General features: G+C 48.2%; 1 protein-coding gene across 1 annotated transcript; it reads left to right on the forward strand.

Moving 5' to 3' along the window:
* Positions 1–2,007: 2,007 nt before the first annotated feature.
* Positions 2,008–18,892, forward strand: APCDD1L (APC down-regulated 1 like; the record flags this gene model as incomplete). Its single annotated transcript, XM_082007334.1, has 4 exons — positions 2,008–2,044; positions 14,547–14,676; positions 15,194–15,752; positions 18,128–18,892. The coding sequence occupies 4 exons, from the start codon at positions 2,008–2,010 to the stop codon at positions 18,890–18,892; spliced, it is 1,491 nt and encodes a 496-aa protein (XP_081863460.1).
* Between the last annotated feature and the right edge of the window lie 1,412 nt (positions 18,893–20,304).

Consider the following 20,304-nt stretch of genomic DNA (forward strand, 5'->3'; position numbering starts at 1 on the left):
ACTGGTAGATTACCTGTACCATCATTTTTCTGGGTTTCATCTGACTATGTTTTAAAAGAGTATGTCCTGCTTTGTAAACATAACTTCTTGCAAAATTATTCCCTTCTCTCTAGCATCATTATAAAGAACAACTTTTTTGCCTATGCATTTGATAATTTATGTATTTGTAAATATAATAAAACCACAGTGGTTTGGACATTTACCGAGAATGACTGGTTTGGGGAATTTGAGAAACAAAAAGAGATAAAAACATCAGCTAGAAAAAGGAGTGTCTGCATTACAAATTTTTATCTTGGCAAGTATCATTAAACTTCTAACTCTCTATGCACCCATGACAGATAAGTTTGTCCCACTTTGCATTAAAGATGTTATGCATTATTTTTGACAAAGTAATAAACCCACTGCACTGAGAACTCACCCCAGTGTGCTGAAGCCTCTGCTCAGCAAATATGGGACTGCAGAATCAGGCCTCGACTTCTTCTCCTCATTGCAATCAATGGGATTACTGCTGTGATCTTGGAGACTGGAGGTTTTTTCCCCTAAAGTTTCTCTTTACTCATTGAAACAGCCAGTTTCACTAGGAAAAGTCACTTTGCAGGGTCCTGGGGTTCTGCTGGGGGCATAAGTGTATTTTGATTTCTTTGCCTCATTTACAAAAAATGAACCTAGTTTTTCAGTCTGGAAAAAGGCATTAAACCTCAACCTTTAGTGCTGACACTGGCGTGACTGTTAGATGTACGAGAGCCATCATGGCATGGCCTCTTCCCCTCACAGCTTCCAAAGGCATCCTGCATTATTGGACACACGTCGTTTTACTGTCTTTGAAGGGCAGCGAACAGCTCGGCTTCACCTTTAGTCGACACCTTCATTGCTAATCATCAATACAGATGAGAAGCAGCGTTGTTTTCTCCTAGACACGTCTAAGTTCAGATTTGTGCTTAGTTTCATGCCAAGAGCCATTTATAAGCCCTTTATCAATCGCAGCTCTGTCCTGTGGGCCTCATTTGGGGAAAGGAAAGGGAATCGGCTGGCATGAGCGCAAGGGCCCAGGGCGAGCGCCGCCTGAGGTAGGCACTTCCGCGTCGCCATCAAAGGGTCTGATGTTTTTTCAGCATGGGATGTATCTAAGGGTTTCTAAGGGCTTTAGGCCCCATTCCCTTGATGACCCTGGCAGCTGAGGCTGAAGATAAAGGAGGGCTGTGGGGTTTGAGGGAGCCATGGCCTGCAGCAGCCAGGAGGGCCAGGCTGTGGAGACATGGGGATGATCCCCTCACAACCCCCGACTGAGGAGAGCTGGCCCAAGCCCCCACAGCGATCTCCAAGACCTCGGGGGAGCTGGGGCAGCCCCACTGCCACGGGTGGGGATGAGGCAGAGGTGAGACCCGCCGTGGCCCACTGCCGGGGCCCCTGAGCCTCAGAGCAGCACGCGGCAGCCATGGCGCCTCATGGCCAGCACGGGCCGTCGGGGCTGGTCCCTGAGGGAGAAGTGCGAGTCCCCGAGGCGGGGTGCCGGTCCTGAGGCGGGAGTGCCCGTCCCGAAGCGGGGTGCCGGCCCCGGTCGGCCGGCGGCGCGGCGGGGCAGCCCGCCTCCTCCCCCGCGTGTGCGATGCGCGGCCGCATGTGGGGCGCAGGCGGCGGAGTCTCCACCTCTTCTGGCAACTTGAACCTGTGGCTGCCAAGCTCCATTAAAGCTATCAGCAGTCGGGGGGACGCGCTCCACAGCGAAGGCGGGGTGGGTTGTGGTGTTTTATTTTAAAATACATTTCCCCCCCCCCCCCCCTTCGCAAGGCTTGGAGCTGAGCAGGACGACTGCTCCGGAGCCTGCCCCGCCGCGCTCAGCCTCCCGCCGGCGGGCTGAAGCCGGGGTCCCGCCGCCGCGGGCACCGGAGCGCCGGGGGCGGCCCATGGCTGCGCCGCCGGGCGCCGCGCCCCGCTGAGCTCCGCGGGCACCGGCGGCGATCGCGCATCTCCTGGCGCCGGCTCGGCGAGGAAACAAGCGCGGCCACCATGGTCCAGTGCTGGTGGCTCGCCGGGCTGCTCGTAGGTAGGTGGCACCGGCGGTCGCTGCCATTCGGGGGGGGGGGGGGGAGTCTGGGTGCCGGAGTCGGGGTCATCCCTTCGGGGGGACTCCCCGCCGCCGCCTTCTCCTCCTGGGCGCTGCGAAGGGGAGGGAGAGGGCAGGGAATTGCTAGGAGGGTGCAAGGAATTAGGGTACAAGGGGATTGTATGGAGAGTGCAAAGAAATAGCAAGGAGCGTGCAAGAAGTGTGCAAGGAGAGCGCAACGAAATGGCAAGGAGGATGCTAGAAAGCTGTAAGGGGAGGGCGAGGAGATTGCAGAGAGGGTGCAAAGAAGTGGAAGGAGGGTGCAAGAGGGCTGCAAGGAGGGTGCGAAGAAGGTGCGAGGAGATTGCAAGGAGGGCGCTAGGAAGTTGCAAGGCGGGTCTCCCTGGGGCCGGCTCTGGACGGAGGTCCTCCCGGTGCCCCTCTCGCCGCTCGCTCGCTCCCTGCCCGGCTCCCCTCGGATGCCCGCCCGGCCCGGGGGGTTTCGCCGTCCTGCGCAACCACGGTGTCCGGCCGCAGCGTCGCCGGGCTCGCTCCGCGCTGCCATGCACCATCTACGGCCGTTTCCCTGGGGAGGGGACGGACGGGGAGAGCTCCGGAGGGAGCCCGGGGCCCCGGGGATGCTGCCGAGCTGTGGGACCGGGGGGGGACTGGCAGCCCTCCCGCCGAGGGACTTCCCCGAATCCTTTCCCGTTCCCCCTTCTGAGCGGTGTGTAGAGATGCCAGGAGCGCTGACGGTCCGGGGCTGAGGTGCCCAGGTCGGTGCTGGGCCGGGGCTCAGCCTCTGCTCCCACCCGAGGCTCCCAGACTGGCGGGGGTCGCTGTCCGTGCCCCCTCGAAACCCTGTCGGGCTGCCCCTGCGCCACTGCAGCTTGCTCCCGTGCGGATCGCAGAGCACAGCGAGCAACCGAGCCGAGTTTAGATCCGGAAAGGGCTCAGAGGTGATTCTCAGTGGTGTTTCACGGGGAACTGGGACTTACCCCTGGGAGGATCCAGCACCTGCCCCAGCAAGGGGCAACTTCACAAGTCGTCTCCTGCGCCAGGGACATGCCACCGAGCCCCAGCTGTGCAGACAGGCCCTCAGAGCAGCACAGGCTGCATCTTTGCGGCTCCCTTTAGGAAAGGCATCTTTCAAGCCCACAGTTCTTGGAGCAGTTTCAGAAGAAAAGGTTCTGGCTTAAGAGACCATATGGGAGAACAAAGACAACTGTGCTGTGAAAAAAGGCAAAATTATTTCTGTTCACGACAAGGAGCAGAGCCTGAGGGAGGCTCCTCCATCCTTGGACAGGGTATTTTCCTAGGAAATGCCAGGGAGACCCATGGGTGAGACTCCGCACCCCTGAACAGAAGTAGCAGGTGAAAGGAAGGGTGGGAGGGTGCCCCTCAGGCCCCTGTGCAGTCTGGACACTGGAAATCCAGACACCTGGGTTTCCTGCTGCTAGCTTCCTTTCTACCACTTAGTTTACTCATCTGAGGTTTTGGGCAGCGGACTATCACACTGACCTGCCTCTCCAGCTCAAGGCATAGTTTAGTGATCATTGCAAAAGAGCTGTGTAGTGACAGCTATTGGACATTGTTTGCATTAAGTGTGAAGGACCAGATTACAGAAAGAAATCTCTAGGCATGATCCTTCTAGAGGGTTACTTTTTTGTTCTCCTTATGTGGGGTCTTCGTCATATGTTGTTCCACAAAGATAAGGCTTAACAGGTTAAGAAATACATATTTTCCTTCCCCATATATTTTATTAGGTCAAGTTGCATGCTCAGAGATCTATGATACTGCATTATGTAAGATTACTTACTTAAGTCTAATTAGAATACTTCTTTCTTAAGTCTTCATACAACTTGTTTTAGTCCAGTCTAATTTAAATACTGTGTTTCTTCCCTCTGATGTCAGCAAGAGAATTTCCATTGATTGCAGTAAGAACAGAAGCTGGACTTTAAAACATATATTTAAATAGTTAAGTCAGATCCAGAACTCATTAAAATCAAAGCAAGGTTTGCCAGTGACTTCACTGTGAGCAAGACTGGCATTCTGTATTTTGCATAAAACTGAACATTAGCATGAGCATGACACCAGTGCATAATTAGTTGAAAAAGTACTTTAGTTTAGTTAGGTAACTGAATCTGATATTGGGGTCTCCTACACCAAAGAATAACTCATTCCTGGAAATGTCCCCAGAGACTTGCTGAGTTTTACCTAAGCTTTCATTAAAGTCTTTACATTCCAATAAGACCATGCTGATATTTTTCATGTGTAGCTTTTCCTACATGGCTTTAACATAAAAGATCTATCCTTACTTTCAATGTTTATTTTTAAGTTTGAAAATTACAGTGTTGGGGTAAGAGAAGATCAGCAGTTGCATTCAATTATGAGATTAGGAAGAGAATCCCATAAATGATAGTAGTACATTCAATATAGATATGTGTGTGTATTTACACGTGCATATACATGTATGTTTTTGGACAATGTTTACTTAGCTAATTTGTTTTTACCAAGTTGGTGGCTTTTATTCTTCATTTCTCAAGCTGGTCAAAAAATCAACAACTAATGTATTATGCCGGATCGTGTGATATGACTCTATTTGTTCTTTCCATAATTATAGGTTAGCCATGTTTCAAAGTATATGGATATAGATAAAAACAGGGCTGAGATGTAAAAAAAGCACAAGTGAAAAAAATATCGTGTGGTTTCTATATTTTCCCCACAAGCACAAATTGTTGAGTAAGGAGATTTTCGAAAGCCAGAAATTGCTATGAAGAAAACCAAAGCTGGAATCCAATGCTAGGGGAGGCTGCATCTGGCAGAACAAAGTTTGGAAAGAGATTTTGCTTTCAATGGGATCCTGTGTTTCCCCACAACATAGCATATGTCATCTATAAAGACAACGCTTTCATGCATGAGATACAATCACTGCTAAAATCAACCTCAGAATTATGAAGCACCTACACAATGCTGTTACGTAGTTCCTTTGGGTTTCTTATTTATTTGCCGAGGAAGATAAAGCTATGAAAAAACAGAATTCCTAACTTCATGATTTTAAGATGGTGCACCTCAGATATAATAATATCAAGAAACTGACAGTGAGAATGTGATAATTTTTATGTGTAACCCTTCTTCTGTAGGCTGAGAGTGCTGCCAGAAACTGCTAATATGATTCATAGAACAGCTCCTTCTCTACCTAGTTTAAATTGTGTAAGATCTGAGGGGTTAGTAATCTCCAATCTGTGGGGTTTTTTTCTTCAAGGAGTTAAAAGGTCTCATGCTCTGAAATGCAAAACTAGGCAAGTTCTGTTTCTGTGTATTAGGAAAGAAACTCTGATGTCTATTTAAAATGCCAAAGCTCCAGAGTGTTAAGTGATAAGAGGTTTTTTTTGAGTTTTAGCAGGGTAATGGTGTGATGATCATGTCTTTATACTGATGTTTTCTCATTTTCAATGGATAGCTTATTAAATCATCACAGTTTGAATTCAGCTGAAACTGAGAATTCTGCAGTGAAGCTCAGCTCCTGTGGCACTGTTAGACATTTGGATCAGTGCAACAACAGCTCTCGACTTACAACCGGTGTGATGGTACATAAATCACCAGAGTGATCACTCACCACTGAATGTTTGAAGAGATTTGCTCGAGTTTAGTTTTTAAAATAATGTTTTAAACTTAAGTGTATCTCTTCAGTCAATCACTGAAAAAGTCCCCTATGGTTTCTCCTGGGTTAATAAGAAACACTGACAAACGTGTGACATTTTGGCCTTGTCTAAGTTGAAGACAAAGATCCTTGGAAGCGGGCTTCCACCCTGCACTCTGCGATCACTGTATGCACCAAGCTCCCCACTGAGACAATTGGATTCACCTTGTTCACACTTTAACCAAATCCACAAGTTCTGGACATGGGCAGGTTATGGCTTTTTTAAGTGTCCCTTCTCCCCTGTCGATGCAAAACCACAATGACACATTATTTTCAAGGCTTTTCAGAGAAAAGATGTTTTTTCCCAAAGTTAGACTCCCTGGAAAAGGCATGTGAAAATATAAATGACAGCAAAGTTTTGCTGCAGAAAAGCTCCTAGGTTTTGTTAGTTTTGAGTAGTGCGAGTCCCGTTATTAGATTATGCGGTGTGTAGGTTGAATGTCAACTTCGATTTTAGCATCTGTCGGCAGTGTTTAAGAGAACTGGAACACATCAAAACTTGGCTAATGTTGACAGGCAAAACAGTAGACTGAAATTTCAGGCTATCTAGAAACCACACCCAGACCCCAAAACACATGTTAGAAGTAACTTTAATTCTGTGCTTCAGCTGAACAAGTAACCTTTTTCTGCGGTCACTTGTGATTCTAAGTTAAACATGTGTGTGTATTTCTGGTGTGGGCTATGTATCAGTTTACCACCTTTCTGCAGAGCTTTTTTTCCGAGGATACCTTCCGCTATGACTGCTTTTGAATGCCCTTCTCATCCTTGGCTTTGCAGGAGCCAAGTAGCCTCAGACTATTAGATCCCATTAGATCCTATTTTTATTACTATAAACAGTATCCTTGCAGCAGCGCCAAGAATCCTGTTGTGTTAGGTGCTAAATAAGGAGAGAACAAAAGGATCGTTCTTGCTTTAGTGGGTTTATAATCTTATTTCCTGGACTTAGATTTTCAATGGTGAGTACTTGAGATTTCAGGGACCTACTGGGACTCCCAGCTGTCTCCAGCAGTTTCAAAGCTATTGCCGTTGCTTACGTCTTTACGCACCTAAATGCCTTTGTGCATCCGTCCCGTATTTCTGGTCCTATGGAGGCCAGGCCGCGATTTCGATGGGCAGGATGGTGAACAATGTGCTTACACAGGAGAGCAGCTGTCTCCCGTGGGAGCAGGGAACTGGGACGGCTCCATGGCAGTGGGAGACTGAAAGGCCACTCAGAGTGTCCCGCCGACTCCTTGCCAAGAGCGGCTTATTCCCTGCTGTAGTAATGCTTTGTTCAATCCCTCAAAATCCTGCCAAGCAAGTAGACTTGCGCTGCCTACTAGATTGTGCCTCAAGAAGTTCGCCCTGATATACAAGCCACATTTTCTTCTCTCTTCATTCACTCCCAACAGAACCTCTTTATTCCCTGCAAGAAATTCCTTCCCTTCCTTGGTGTTTATGCTTTGTGAATATTTATAGGCTGTTACCATGTCCATCTTGCCCCAGCCGTCACTCAGCCAGGCTACATGTACTCTGTTCTTTTAATCTTGCTTCGTAACTCAATCCCTCCCACCCCCTAATAATTTTTTGTTGTTCTGCTCTCAACTCCCGCCAGTTCCAGTTGCTCATTTTGCTTTGGGTAAATGCTATAGTTATGTTAATATTATGTGGTGGGTGGTCGTCTCTGCGCTCGTGGTCCATGTGAGTGATTTAGACGTTCGAAATGAGGTTGGCGTTCTATAGCCACGCCATGGCCTTATTACTGGTTCTGCTCTTCAAAGCACTCCAGGAAAAAATATGCTTAGCCATCACTATTACAAATGGCCGCGATAGCCACTAATAAGTGTCTGTGCAGGGCTTCAAGGGAATTGCCAAAACTGCCTGGGTCCTCTATACATTCAAAATGATGGTGTGCCATTAATTCCAAAACCATCGCTGTATTTTCTAGTGAGTTTTCATCTCATCTAAATTGAGGAAGATAGATGTAATATTTCCCATTTGGTAAGAATATGAATTCTGTTTAGAATTTATCTGAGTCACGATTGTATCCCTGTGGTATTGTTCAGCTTTGGACTGAGTTGGTTGCTTTCGGTTTTGAACATGAATGCTTTCCCCATGTGTTCTCACCAATCTCTCGCCATCTAGGTAAAGATCATCCCACTATGGTCTCACCTATCTCACCAAATAATTAAAATTTAAACTTTCACCAGTGTTCAAGGAAAAAAGCTCTAGCATCGCCCATCTTTCCTTAGGTTTCTCTTGCTTTTTGGTTCTATATTTCTCTGTGCCCAACTTCTCCAGCAACGCTGATTAGAGTTTACTACAAGTCACGATGTGTTAGTGTAGTCTGAACCCATTTGTCTTTTTCAGTGCTTGCTGATGCCGAAAAAAGGTGGCACGTAGCAATTATCCTGTTAGTTCTTACCTCTCCTGATTAACCATCCATTTCCCTCCAGACTCTGTCCCGCAGGTTTATGTGGAGGTAGTGAATTGTTGCAGGGAACCACAGGAGAGGTGATTCCTCTGATTTTGGCTCACAGCACGACCCTGTTCTCAGCACTCCTGTCCACCCTCCTGGACCCTCCGGCTGGGCTGCCCGGCGTGGGGCTGGCAGCAGGACAGGGCTCGGCGCTAAGGGCCGGGAACCGGAACCGCTGGGCTGACCACAGTGGTTGGACCAAGTGGGGCCATTGGCCATACGGAATTGCTCAGCTGTTCTCCAGTAAATCTTTTGACATTGACCAGTTTCACTGTGGGAAAAGCATACGATGACTCTTTCTGAGTCTGCGCAATATCTTCTGGGAGGTGGGAAGGAGAAACACAAAGTGAAATAGCTCCTGTATCTGCCAGGACAGCGAGTATGTGGTAAGTAAATCTCTGTTGTCTAACTGAAGAGCGTGGTGTTTTGAGTAACATTAACTGTAGGAGATCTCTTGGGAAGATGTACTTACATCCGCCTCTAGTGCTTTTGTTTGTCGTCACAAGTCCTCTATGCCAACTCTTACCTGTCTTGCTTAGTTCGCTCCATTTGAGGCTAATCCTGTATCCCGTTTCTCCTTTCTATCCCTTCGTTCTCCAAATGGAGTGTTTACAGTCAGTTTATTGGAACGGGCAGTTTTTCTGAATAAGGGGCTGGTGCTGTGTTAGTGCGGTCATGGGATCTTTCCTGTTTATGGACTCCAATGAAACTGGGCTCAAGCCCCGCAATCCCATTGACAGTGTTAGGCCTGGTTTTCTTCTTTGACCTAAGCGGCTAGAGAGGGCAATTTTAAGAAGCCATTTTATTTAAATGTAGTTTATACTGAAGAAGATCTTTGAGGTGCAGGAAAGAATACCTTCTCCCTTCTCCCCTTCCCTACCACAAATCCCATCTGTTCCTGTCATCTATCTCTGGACATGACATTTACAGGAGAAATAAATGATTCCATGATTCCAAGAGCGAAATGTTTACTTCTCTAGTGCCTTAAAAACCTCCAGTCAACTCACCACGGGTGCTTCACTATTTTAATTGTGGACACGAGATAAATTAGGCAATGGTCACAGCCTCAGAGTAAAGCTCGGCTAAAGCCACAGAATATGGCTGAACGTGTTTGCCAGTGTGTTGAAAGAATGTGGTGAAAGTATGTTTTGAAAATTTCTCTAAAATCCTGAGCTGCCTGGGAATTTTGAGTCAGCTGAGTTCCCTCTTAGGATCTGCAGAACTTCATATATGATTATGCTCTGTTATGCACAGAAAGCTCAAGGTGATGCTCTGCAATGATAGCTAACGTAATACATTTATTGTGCCATCCTTAAAACAATAACTCAGAAATATCTAGTGAATTTGGAGCATTTTACAAATAGCATGAACTAAGCATCAGACTGGTGAAACAGCGATACGTAATTATACCCATTCTACAGACAAATAAGAGAAGGGATGAATAATAGAAATACTTTTCCAGAAGCCAAACAGTACTCCAGTGAAAGCGCTGGCATCCTCCCTCAACCACTTGACCACATTCTGGCTTCAATTCAGGGAGGCATTACTAATCAGGAAAAATGCTCATATACTGGCTTAATTTCAAGCACATACTTAAGTTTCACTGAAACCAATTAGACTTAAGCATGTGCTTAAGTCCTGTCCTGAACTGGGTTCAGTTTGCAGATAGGCAAAATGCAAAGTTATGCTGTGATAAGTTTTCTACCCCCAGTGGGTTATATTTAAGTTTTATAGCTTCATAATATTATAATATAAAATGTATCTCTTCCCACAGAAATGTTCTCTTGGGAATGCCTTATTCTGAGCGAATTAAAAGCACCGCTAACTTAATCTCCACACAAATGCAAGAAAAATTGATTTGCTAAATACAAACATTTTCTTTGCTTTTAAAAGAATGCTTATTCCTTTAGTGGCTAACCCAAAATCCATCTGTGTGCTCTCAGGAGAGAAAAATGCTAAAGAAACACTGTTTTGCTCTGTTAATGAAGTCTATGTGGATAAGTGTAATTCACTTATGCAGAATATATCGATATGTTTCTTATCATCCATTTCATTCCAGTTTGAACATTCCTTAGAAAATATCAAAGGTTTTATGTCATCTCTAAATGAAGAAATGTGTAATGCTCCATGACTTCAGGCACTGATCTTATCCCTGTGAATGGGTGACTAACTGAAACATTAGAATTATAAATGGGAATAATAAATTCTGGCCATAGGAGGCAACAACATGTAACAGATTAAGCAATCTAGCTCTGGAGAAGAGTTGATCTACAGTAACTAATTTGGTGCAAACTGTAATGTATGCATTTTCTCCTCCATTTATAAAGAAACAGATGTGTGACTCAACTTTGCTTTTTTCCAAAGTCAATCTGCTTGGAGGAACACAAACAAGATTTGTTTCCAACAAGGCATATTACAGTATTTCTCTCCTGGTTGGTGTTTTTTTCCTTTAAAAGGGAGAAGTGGGTCTGAATCTGGAGCACACAGCAGTTACGTAGCACAGTCCCAGTGGCAGTCTCTCATTTTCAGGCTTTGCCATTGCCTGGGAATCTTTTGTCTTAATTTTACTAACAGTTTACCTCACGGAGAATTTCCAGTTCTGGCTTTCCATCATTTGATGCTGTGGGTCTGATTTTTCTGCAAGTCGCTTGTACAAATAAGTGTATGGAATAGTTGGTCAGTATTTGCTACTGCTGTTGTCTCAAGGCTTGATGCAGTTTCTGCTGATTGTAGGGATCAGCCGCCGTTCCCGATTACTGGCTTTCCTAATTGCCTGAGTGGTTGTGCAGCCCCATTGCTCAGAGACTTTGGGCCAGTACTTCGGATGCAGCACGCACCGGAAAGCTGGAAAAAAATACTGTTTTGTCTAGCTGCTGTACGGAGGAGCTCTCTGGAAACGCTTGTGGTTAATCGATACAGACAGATGGGATAACGAGTGAGTGGAAGACATCACAGTTGAGGATTTTTTTAGATTTTCCTATGAATGAGTATTTTTGTCTTGAAGATCAATTGTGAATAATTCCTTCCTCCTGCCCAAGAACTCTATAAAGCAGTTAATTTGTGTCTCTCTCGAGACAGAGAGAGGAGCTGCTCTGATGTGCTTCACCAGGGGCTAACAGAGTGACCTATGAATGACAGCCACCTTATGCTGCCATTGGAACAGAGATGTGCCCTAACTACAGATTTTAGGTCTGGAACTGAACTTTTCCAGCTTGAAAGGATGTTTGGATCTGGTGGGGCTGGGCTGGAGCATTTGAGAGAGAAAAGCAGCCACAAAATTTGGACACAAGCCAATAGCTTTTGGTTTGAGGACGCATTCAGCTTGGAGTCTTGTGTACAGTTAAGTAAGACAAAATCCCTAGGAATTCCCACCATGTCAAATATTTACATTCTGGAGGCTTTTTCTTTTTTTTTCCCATGGAGTTTGATCCTGATTATAAAAATTCCCTTTTCTATTGAATGTGTCAAAATGTAGTGATTGCGTTGCCAAAGTGTCTGTGCTCTCAAACAATGTAGACTTTTAGTGTTTCTGCCAAAAGTAGCAATAAGAGTTCAGTCAAATATTGAAGCTTCTGCTGCAATAAATACACATAGAACGCAGTTAGTGAGTTGAGAATGGGGCTATATTCTGTGCTGTTATTTCAGTAGCTGTAGACTACACCGACACTCTAGAGTCTTTCTGTGGTTATGAACAAGAGCAAATCTGACCCTTATAGTCCCTTACCTCTAACACAAATACAGCTATTTTTTAGTTTACTGTGTTCTCTACGATAATGATTTCATGTTTGTTTTAAGTGTAATTCAGTTTGGACTGTCCTTGTACTGAAGGCTCTCCAGAAGCTTTGCCAGTAATTAGGCCTCTTGATAGGGCAGTCAGATGAAACTCAGCATATTCTGCAGATGGGTAAAAAAAGACCCGGCAGGAAAGAGCAGACAGGAGTAAATTTGCCCGAGGCCACAGAGCAAAGTCATAGCAGAACTGGGATGGGGATGCAGAGCCCCGACTCCTAATGGGCTCTACTAAATGGGCACCCATGGGGCAGCCTGCATGGACGCTGCAGCTGACAAATTAAAGGTTTAACGAACAGCAGTGGGTTTTGTCATCCAACATTTTCCCATTCTCATATGAAGACCCACAGGAACTGCTTTTTAGGAAGCAGTAATGCAAGCAATTGTGAAGGAGCTGGCTATGCCTGCTCGCCGCGTCCAGCCCTTAAAGATGATAAAAACAGTACAATTGTGAGTCTGCTCCAAAAAGAGCCCGTAACGCTAATAATGTGTCTTTCCAGCTAGTTCATGCACTCTGGTGCATAGTGAGGTAACAGAAAATCCAAGGCCATTTTCACTGGCCTTTAGGTAGGTAGGCTGTGTCTGTTACTGCTCTCCTGCTTCGCTGGGGGCTTCACTTTCCATGTGTTTATTCCCTTTGTGGTAGTTTCTAGGTTTGCATGCTTAAATCTACAAAAATACAATTCAAGAACCTTGTTACTGCGATGTGTAAAACCTTTGCAAATGGCAGCGCCATAGTGAAGTGACTGAATTTGTCCATCAGACATAACTCTGAAGTTACGAATTACTAGATTAGTAATTAAATACTATTTGAGTAGAAATCTGTCTGCTTTGCCACTTGTTCAGGAGCCTCTGACTTGCACAGCAGACGTTTAATTACTGAGTTCCCATTTGACTTGGTCTAGGGCTTATATTTGTGGCAAACTTGGATGCTGAAGATTTGTGACAGGGATTTAACCCTCTGTGTGTGTGTAGGATGTGTTGATGCCAGGGCTGAGAGGCTCCTGTCTTGGAATAAGTTGACTGTGAGAGTTGGGGGAGCCTCCCTGGTAGACCCCAGCTGTGAAGCTCACCCTGAGTGTTTATATTGTGTTATATCCTGAGCTTGTGAGCCAGGGAATTTTGCTGAAATTGCTCAGCAGCTCATAGTCTTGCCCATGTTCTGCAGCAGATCTGCATGCGCCAGCTTCGTCTGCAAACACCTCTTGTTAGGACGGCTTGGGCTCTTCATGATCTCACCCGTCGCTTCGCTGGCGTGCAGGCAGATGGTTTGGATTTCTCCTCTCAGTGAAGGGTCTGGTTTAGGTAAATCTCCCTAATAAAGATCACAGGGTGTTTCGGGTTATATGGAAGCACGTATGTGGCACACAGGGACAAAGAGGAGCAGCTGGGACTCTGTGTCTTGGTCTCCTTGACTGAGGAACAGGGTGTGCGAATGTTTAGCATCCTCACTCTGTGAGAAGGTAGTATCTGTCAGATCTTTCTTTCCAGCTGATAGGCAGGCTGGAAAGCAACCAGTGATATGTAGTGAATAAAAATCAGCTTGAAAATTTCGAGCACACTATTAGGCAAATTGCAAAGTACAGCTAGAGTGAGCGAACCCTGGCTGGACTTATAAACCCCAGGCAGCCCTGGGCTGTGCCGAGCAGCACCCGGATGAGGGACCCGGCTCTGCCAGACCAGGCAGTTGTACGATAGCAGAAAATCGGTGGGGTTTCGGGAGGAGCTTCACTGGGAACTCATTTCGTGGTGTTGTAAAGAGGCGAATCCCAAGTTTCTTACTGAAGCAAACTCACCACGAGTGCGACAGAAGTTTGCTTAGGTAAAGAGTGAATAAGATATAGGAACATATGTACATATGTATGTGTGCATGCAAAGGTCTTCAGGATTTAGCTGAGTGTTCGCACATTCCCTAAGCCAATAACATCCGTTGTTATGGGAAATGAGGTAAGTGACAGAATTACTGTCCTTATGGCGAGCGACAGGCGAGTCTAATGTTCCCATGCTGTAATTCCCCGTTTCAGTGACTGCTTCAACAATAGCTTGAGAGAGAGAACACCAACAAAGAGCACTCAGTTTTATTTGAAGATTTCATCTAAGAAATAGTTGGATTCAGACGAGGCTCAAGTTGGAGAACAGTAAAATCAAAAATCCGTACGCTTAACTCGGAGCTCGCTGCCTCGCCAGCCCGTGCGGGGGTTTCCGCTCCTTCCCGCGGCCCCAGGAGCGCTTCCAGGCAGGGGCGTTGCAGGCGCGCTCGGTGCCGGTGAGGCAGTCGCGGAGCGCAGCTGCCCACGGATCTTCCGGAGCGCGTAACCCTCGGCGGTCGGTGCCGGCCCCAAGAAGAGCCCCCCCGCGGGGCTCCCCGCGGCCCCTGCCCGACTGCGGAGCCCCACCGCCGCGCAGGGCCGCAGCCGCGGTGCGGAGAGACCTGCTGCCTAGGGTGGGGGTGGGGGTGTGGCGTAGCGGGCGCAACCTCCGCGCTGCCCCGCGGTGCTCACAGCCTTCCCCTCCCTCTCTGTCCCCCCCCCCCCCCCCCCCCCCCCCCGCAGCCTGCGCGGCCGCGGAGTCGCCGCTGCGCTGGGAGCCGCGCTGCCGCCAGCAGCTGCGCCACCTGCAGGACGGCGCCAGGATCGCGGCGCGGCTGCCGCCCCGCCTGCAGGGCCGCTGGGTCTCCACCGGGTAAGGCCGCCGGCCCCGGGAACGCGCCCCACACCCGCGGACGGGCCCCCGCCCCCGCCAGCCCCGCTGCCGCCCCCCCCCGCGCTTGACGGCACGGAGGAGGCAAATAGCCGAGCGGCAAAAGAGAGCCTGGCCCTCCCTCCCCCGCGCCAAGCACCCACCTCCGGCTGCAGGGAGGCCCCAGGCGCCCTTAGGGCCTCTCGCCCCTCTCCCCGCCTCGGGTGCAGCTGATGTGCACTCCCGGACTACGCGGGCAGCGCAGCCCCGGCGCTCCTCCCTGGGGAGGTGGCACGAAGCCCAGGATCTTGCTTGGCACCTCCGCGCTGGGGTAGCCGGTCCCCAGAGCTCAGGATCCCCGCGGGTGGCCGCCAGGCGTGGGAAGCTCCTGCCCGCGGTGCTGCTCGCACCCGTGCTCGCCCCTCTCCTCCCGCGCCCCGGGCGCCCCTGGGGAGGGACCGCACACCGCGCACCCCACGGCCGCGCGCGGCGGGCGGCTCAGGACTGCCTTCCTCCCCAGGTGCGAGGTGCGGCCGGGACCCGAGTTCCTCACCCGATCCTACCTCTTCTACGCCAACCGCCTCTTCAAGGCTTACCAGTTCTACTACTGGGACCCCTCCTGCCGCGACCCCTCCTACTCGCTGGTCATCAAGGGCAAGCTCCGGCTGCGCCAGGCCTCCTGGATCACCCGCGGGGCCACCGAGGCCGACTACCACCTCCACAAAGTTGGCATCGTTTTCCACAGCCAGAAGGCCATGCGGGAGGTGGCCTCCTGGATCAACCAGACCTCCAGCGAGGGCTGCAGCGGGTTCCTGCCCCCGGGGCGCACCTGGGCTCCCGGAGCGCTCTATGAACTGCTGAGCGCCAAGACCGAGCGCGACTGCACCGCGGCCTTGGGCTTCGCCATGCACGAGTTGAGCCTGGTGCGGGTGGAGAAGCACTACCAGCCCTCGCTGCAGCCGCAGCAGAGCGGGAGCCGGCTGGTGGAGGAGCTGTACCTGGGGGACATTCACACGGACTGGCTGGAGAGGCTCCACTACCGACCGACCGGTTATCAGCGACCTATGCAGAGTGCTGTGGTAAGGACGATGTCTCTGTGTGTTCCTCGCACTGGCTCATGGCCTTTGCCAAGCATCTGTTATTTCCTTACTGTTAAAATATGCACCTGCCTGCGCTTAGCCCCCTCGCTGTCCTAAGGACGCGTGGATGGGGAGGCGTGGGGCTGTAGGTGCAGGTTCCCAGGGTGCTGCGTGGGTGCTCTGCAGCATGTGGGGCTCACCCTCTCCCTTACGGAGAGAGCGGGCCTGGCGTGGGTGAAAGCTCAGCAAAACCAACATCAGACGCAGCCTGCGCTGGCATGGGCCTGGAGTTAATGGCTTTGCTTTGGCTCTGTGTTTTCCTAGGGAATGCTGTTTCCTAGTTTCCCGCAGTGAAAGCTTCGGGCTCCACATCATTAGAGGCTGCCTGCTCTGTTGTTTGTCTTCCTCCCCTCTTTCACTCTTTTTCAGAGAGGAGTGAGGAGGCAACATCTACCATTAAATCGTTTCTCCTCAGTGTAATGCCATTAGAAGAGGAAGTTGCCCTGATTACAATTAAGTTATTACACAGAAATCAAACTTCCACTTTGACATAAATAAAGCTGAGCAGGAGACTTGCATTTTTAAAAATTTTTTATTATTTATTTATTTTGCAGCAGGTTAGTTTATTTCCAGGAAAGCGCATTTCTGTCTGAATCGTAGCTAATCCATTCAGAAATGATTGAGCGGTGAGAGGAGGTGAAAATACCTCCCTGAACTTTACCAGAAAGAATTGAATTAACTGGGGGAAAAAAAAAAATTTGGGGGGCAACATTTCCCCACACCCCAAACTACACCAACTGAACTCTGACAGAGCAACACCCCTCTCCCCCTCGAAAGTAACATTCTCAAATTGGTTAAACTTGTGTTATCTTAGGCCAAAACCATATATATGAGCAAAACCAGATGGTAAACATAAACACTTTTAAAAGTTAATTTAAAACCAAACCTAAAGATACTGAAATTCACTCTCTGAATATAGCACTGTAATTAATCAGCTAACAGCTCTCCAATGGACCAGCACATGATGTCACCACTTGGCGATAATTAGAAGCTGCCATACATTAGAAATAACTTCACACGACTGGTTTAAGCAAGTAAGATTTTTGGCTCCATGTCTATAGTGATAATTTTATTGGGCACAGGATTTTTCTTTTTTTTTTTTCCTGAACTAACATCCATTTGCTTGCGCCAGTGAGGATTACACAGCTATGTTAGGAATTATTTTTTAACCCTCTTTATGAAAATATCACTCTTTTTCCCTTAAATTTGTATCTGTTTTAAAGAAACCCATTCTCCCCAAATTACCTTTCATTATCAAAGAATTTCCTGTCTAAGGAGAGCATATATATTTGCCAACTTCTGGGATTATTTAGCTGTAATGTACTGTGTACTGTCAGCACTCATTAACGTGACAGTAGCAGTAAAGCAAGCTGAAAATGACTAAATTACAGTAGACTCCAATCAACTTGCATGTAAATTACCCACCCTACAGTTAACTACCGAGTTATTTAACCTTGTTGCCTACGACAGTTCAGTCAAGATTAGCTGGTGTTCTAGAAAATGATACACTGTTCAAACCCTGGTTGTTTAAAAATAAATCAAGTTGTGATGTATGAAGTATAAGAAAAAAGTTCCAAGCTGCACAAAAAAACCTCCTGGCATCGCATCGGCTGCAGGAGTGGTTTGACTCGGAGCTCTGTGCGAAGCACAGGCCGAGAAGCAAAGGTCAGGTCCTCCTTTTGCAGCGGGTCCTTTTCTTCTCCGTCTCCGGTGTGGTGGCCATGCTGGCTGCTTGGCAAACCCCCCGCCTGCCTCCCGGCCCGCCTCACCGGCAAGCGCCGCCGCAGATGAGGGAGCCTGGGCAGGGTCTCTGCACGGCCGCGGCGGGGGGGGCCGAGGGGGACGCAGAACGTGCCGTGCTTTTGGCTGTCCCGGAGGGGCTGCCATCAGCGCGGCATAGTACAGCCACAGAAGCCTCCGCACGGGAAGGTTTCACGGCCTTTTTGATTGACGAAAAGGCTGCTTTTTTTTTTTTTCTGAATTGGTACAGAAATGCCCTGGTATAGCCGACGTCTCCCAGCACCCCTAGGGGTACGCACCGGCGCGAGGGAGTGTGTCCTGCCCTTAGAGCGGCTCTGCCCTTGCCCTGTCCTCCTCCCTGCAGCCTCGGGCACAGCCTTCTCCCCTTCCTGGGTACCAGAATAGCAAAGAGCCCGGGCGGCGCTTTATCTCACTTAATCTGCTTGAACATCACGGGCCAAGTTCATTGCAGTTGAACACACTGGCACAGGAGAGCGGCGTTTCAGCTTTTAAAATACTCTGAAAGGGTTTTTTGTCCATCAGTTTACAAAAATGTTATTCGTTATCTTCCGCAGCACCATGTGCATCCTTGCCCGGCCTGTGGGATTATATACCGAGCTGACGAACACCACCCACCCATACTACCCGTCAGAGCGCAGCTGCCAATGCAGCTCAGCGGCAGCTGGGTGAGCACCCACTGCGAGGTCCGACCTGCGGTGCTTTTCCTTACCAGGTACTTCATATTCCACGGTAACAACCACACCTGGGAAGGTTATTACTACCACTACTCCGACCCACTCTGCAAACAGCCAACTTTCACCATCTACGCATCTGGGCACTACACCCAAGGCGTCCCCTCCTCCAAAGTGAGAGGTGGGACAGAGCTGGCTTTTAAAGTCACGCAGGCTCGGGTGACGCCAATGGACCAGGTGACGGTGATGATGCTGAACTCCTCAGGACCTGGGAGCTGTGGGCTGACAAGCTCCTGGAGTGCTGGGGTGGAGCAGGATATAACACCCACAAATGGATGTTTGGCTTTGGGCATCAAGCTGCCCCACACAGAGTATGAACTTTTCAAAACGGAGCAAGACATGAAAGACCGCAGCCTGCTGTATGTTGGCGAAAGACCCACGGATGGATCCAGTCCCGACAGCCCAGACAAGCGACCCACGTCGTACCAGGCACCTCTGATTCAGTGTGCTGGAGCGTCAGAGGCATTCTCTAACTACGTTAGTCTAAAATACTTGGGGGAAAAGGATGCTAATGGGAATGAAGCACTAAAACCTTTGCCTGTGGCCTTTTTATTGTTTATAGCACTTCTGTTTTTAGGATGGGACTAGTTATCTATTCAGGTACAACACAGAATGCAGATAGTCTTGGTGCTAGCGTGACTTTTACATCTTTCAAATGAGCACATCTGGAATCAGTTTTACTCAGACTTGGAAACACTTTTTAAAAACACCCTACAACAGCGAATGAAGCGAAGATGATGTGCCTGGCTACATACTGTTTGTCCTGTGGCATTATTGCCTAATCTCCCCTCTTCTTTGTGTACAAATTTAATGTAGTGACATGGATGTGCTGCACATTGCAATAGATAATTTAGCACTATGAGGGGGGGGGAAGTGACATCAATTACAGTTTCTGCTTTGAGCTTTTGACATTGCTAAGATTTAATCAAGGGCTTGATTCAGATGTAATTCAAACATCCGAAATGTCAGCTGCTGAGTTTCCTTGAGGTTAAGTTCCCTCCCATCATACTCCTTACTGCTGTTCTTGCAAATTTGATCTGCAGAGTCAGTCAGCAATAGATAGTCAGCAAGTGCTCTTGATAAGGGCACGGTTAATCATGCCTTTCTCAGCTTACCGACATCTTCTGCAGTTCTTGGGTGTATGTACGCACACAAAGATGCAACATACATACATACATACCTTCCGCTTAGGTACGTGCAACAGCAGCCCTCGCAGAGCCGTTACCCCGACAGACTGTTACGCCTGACCCTGGTCACGAGACACAGTAAATGGAAAAGGCTTCTGTGCACAACCGCTCCAACCCTCAGCGCTGCCTAGCTGCAGCCACTGCATCCTTGCAGCGGCATTCTGGCTTTTCCAGTGCAGTACTGGCCTGCACTTTGGTACGTCAGCAGTGGCCCCACATCACTGCCCACCTTGTCCAGCGCTGCCAGACAATCGTGACTTCCACTCACCATGCCCCGAGTGAAGCACAGGATCGCTTACAAGTCTTCTCAGGCCGTGTACTTTCACCGTCTCCTCTTTAGTAAGTGTACTGGCATGCCGGTTGTTAATCTAGCTCTCCTTTCAATCCAAATGTCACTTCCAGATGCATTCCTGTAAAGATGTTTTATAAATCTGCCTCTAGTGAACAAAGGGCTGAGGGAATAACTCGAATCAGAGAGCACAGTCAGGTCAGACTGGTTTCTACTAACAAGAAGGACAAACTAAGAAATTATATTCCCTGTCTGCTGCAACTAAGAAGCATGTAACTGGGAGAAGACCTCCTCCCAGTAGCTAAGTCCTCTCCAAATAAGCCTATATATCTTACTCACAAAGGATATTTTGTTAAACCAGCTATGCAGTAGCTACCTTCTCAATGCTGTATTTACGAACTTGCAGTTTGTACTTAGATAAATTATGGGTTTTATAACATAAAAATACTTTTGGGGGATCTGTACATGAACTAATAATTCAAATGAGATGCTTATTAAATGCATACAATTTTGACATAAATGTT

The sequence above is a fragment of the Phaethon aethereus genome (genome assembly GCF_964289735.1).
Source record: "Phaethon aethereus genome assembly, chromosome: 16".
In the NCBI taxonomy this organism is placed as follows: Eukaryota; Metazoa; Chordata; class Aves; order Phaethontiformes; family Phaethontidae; genus Phaethon; species Phaethon aethereus.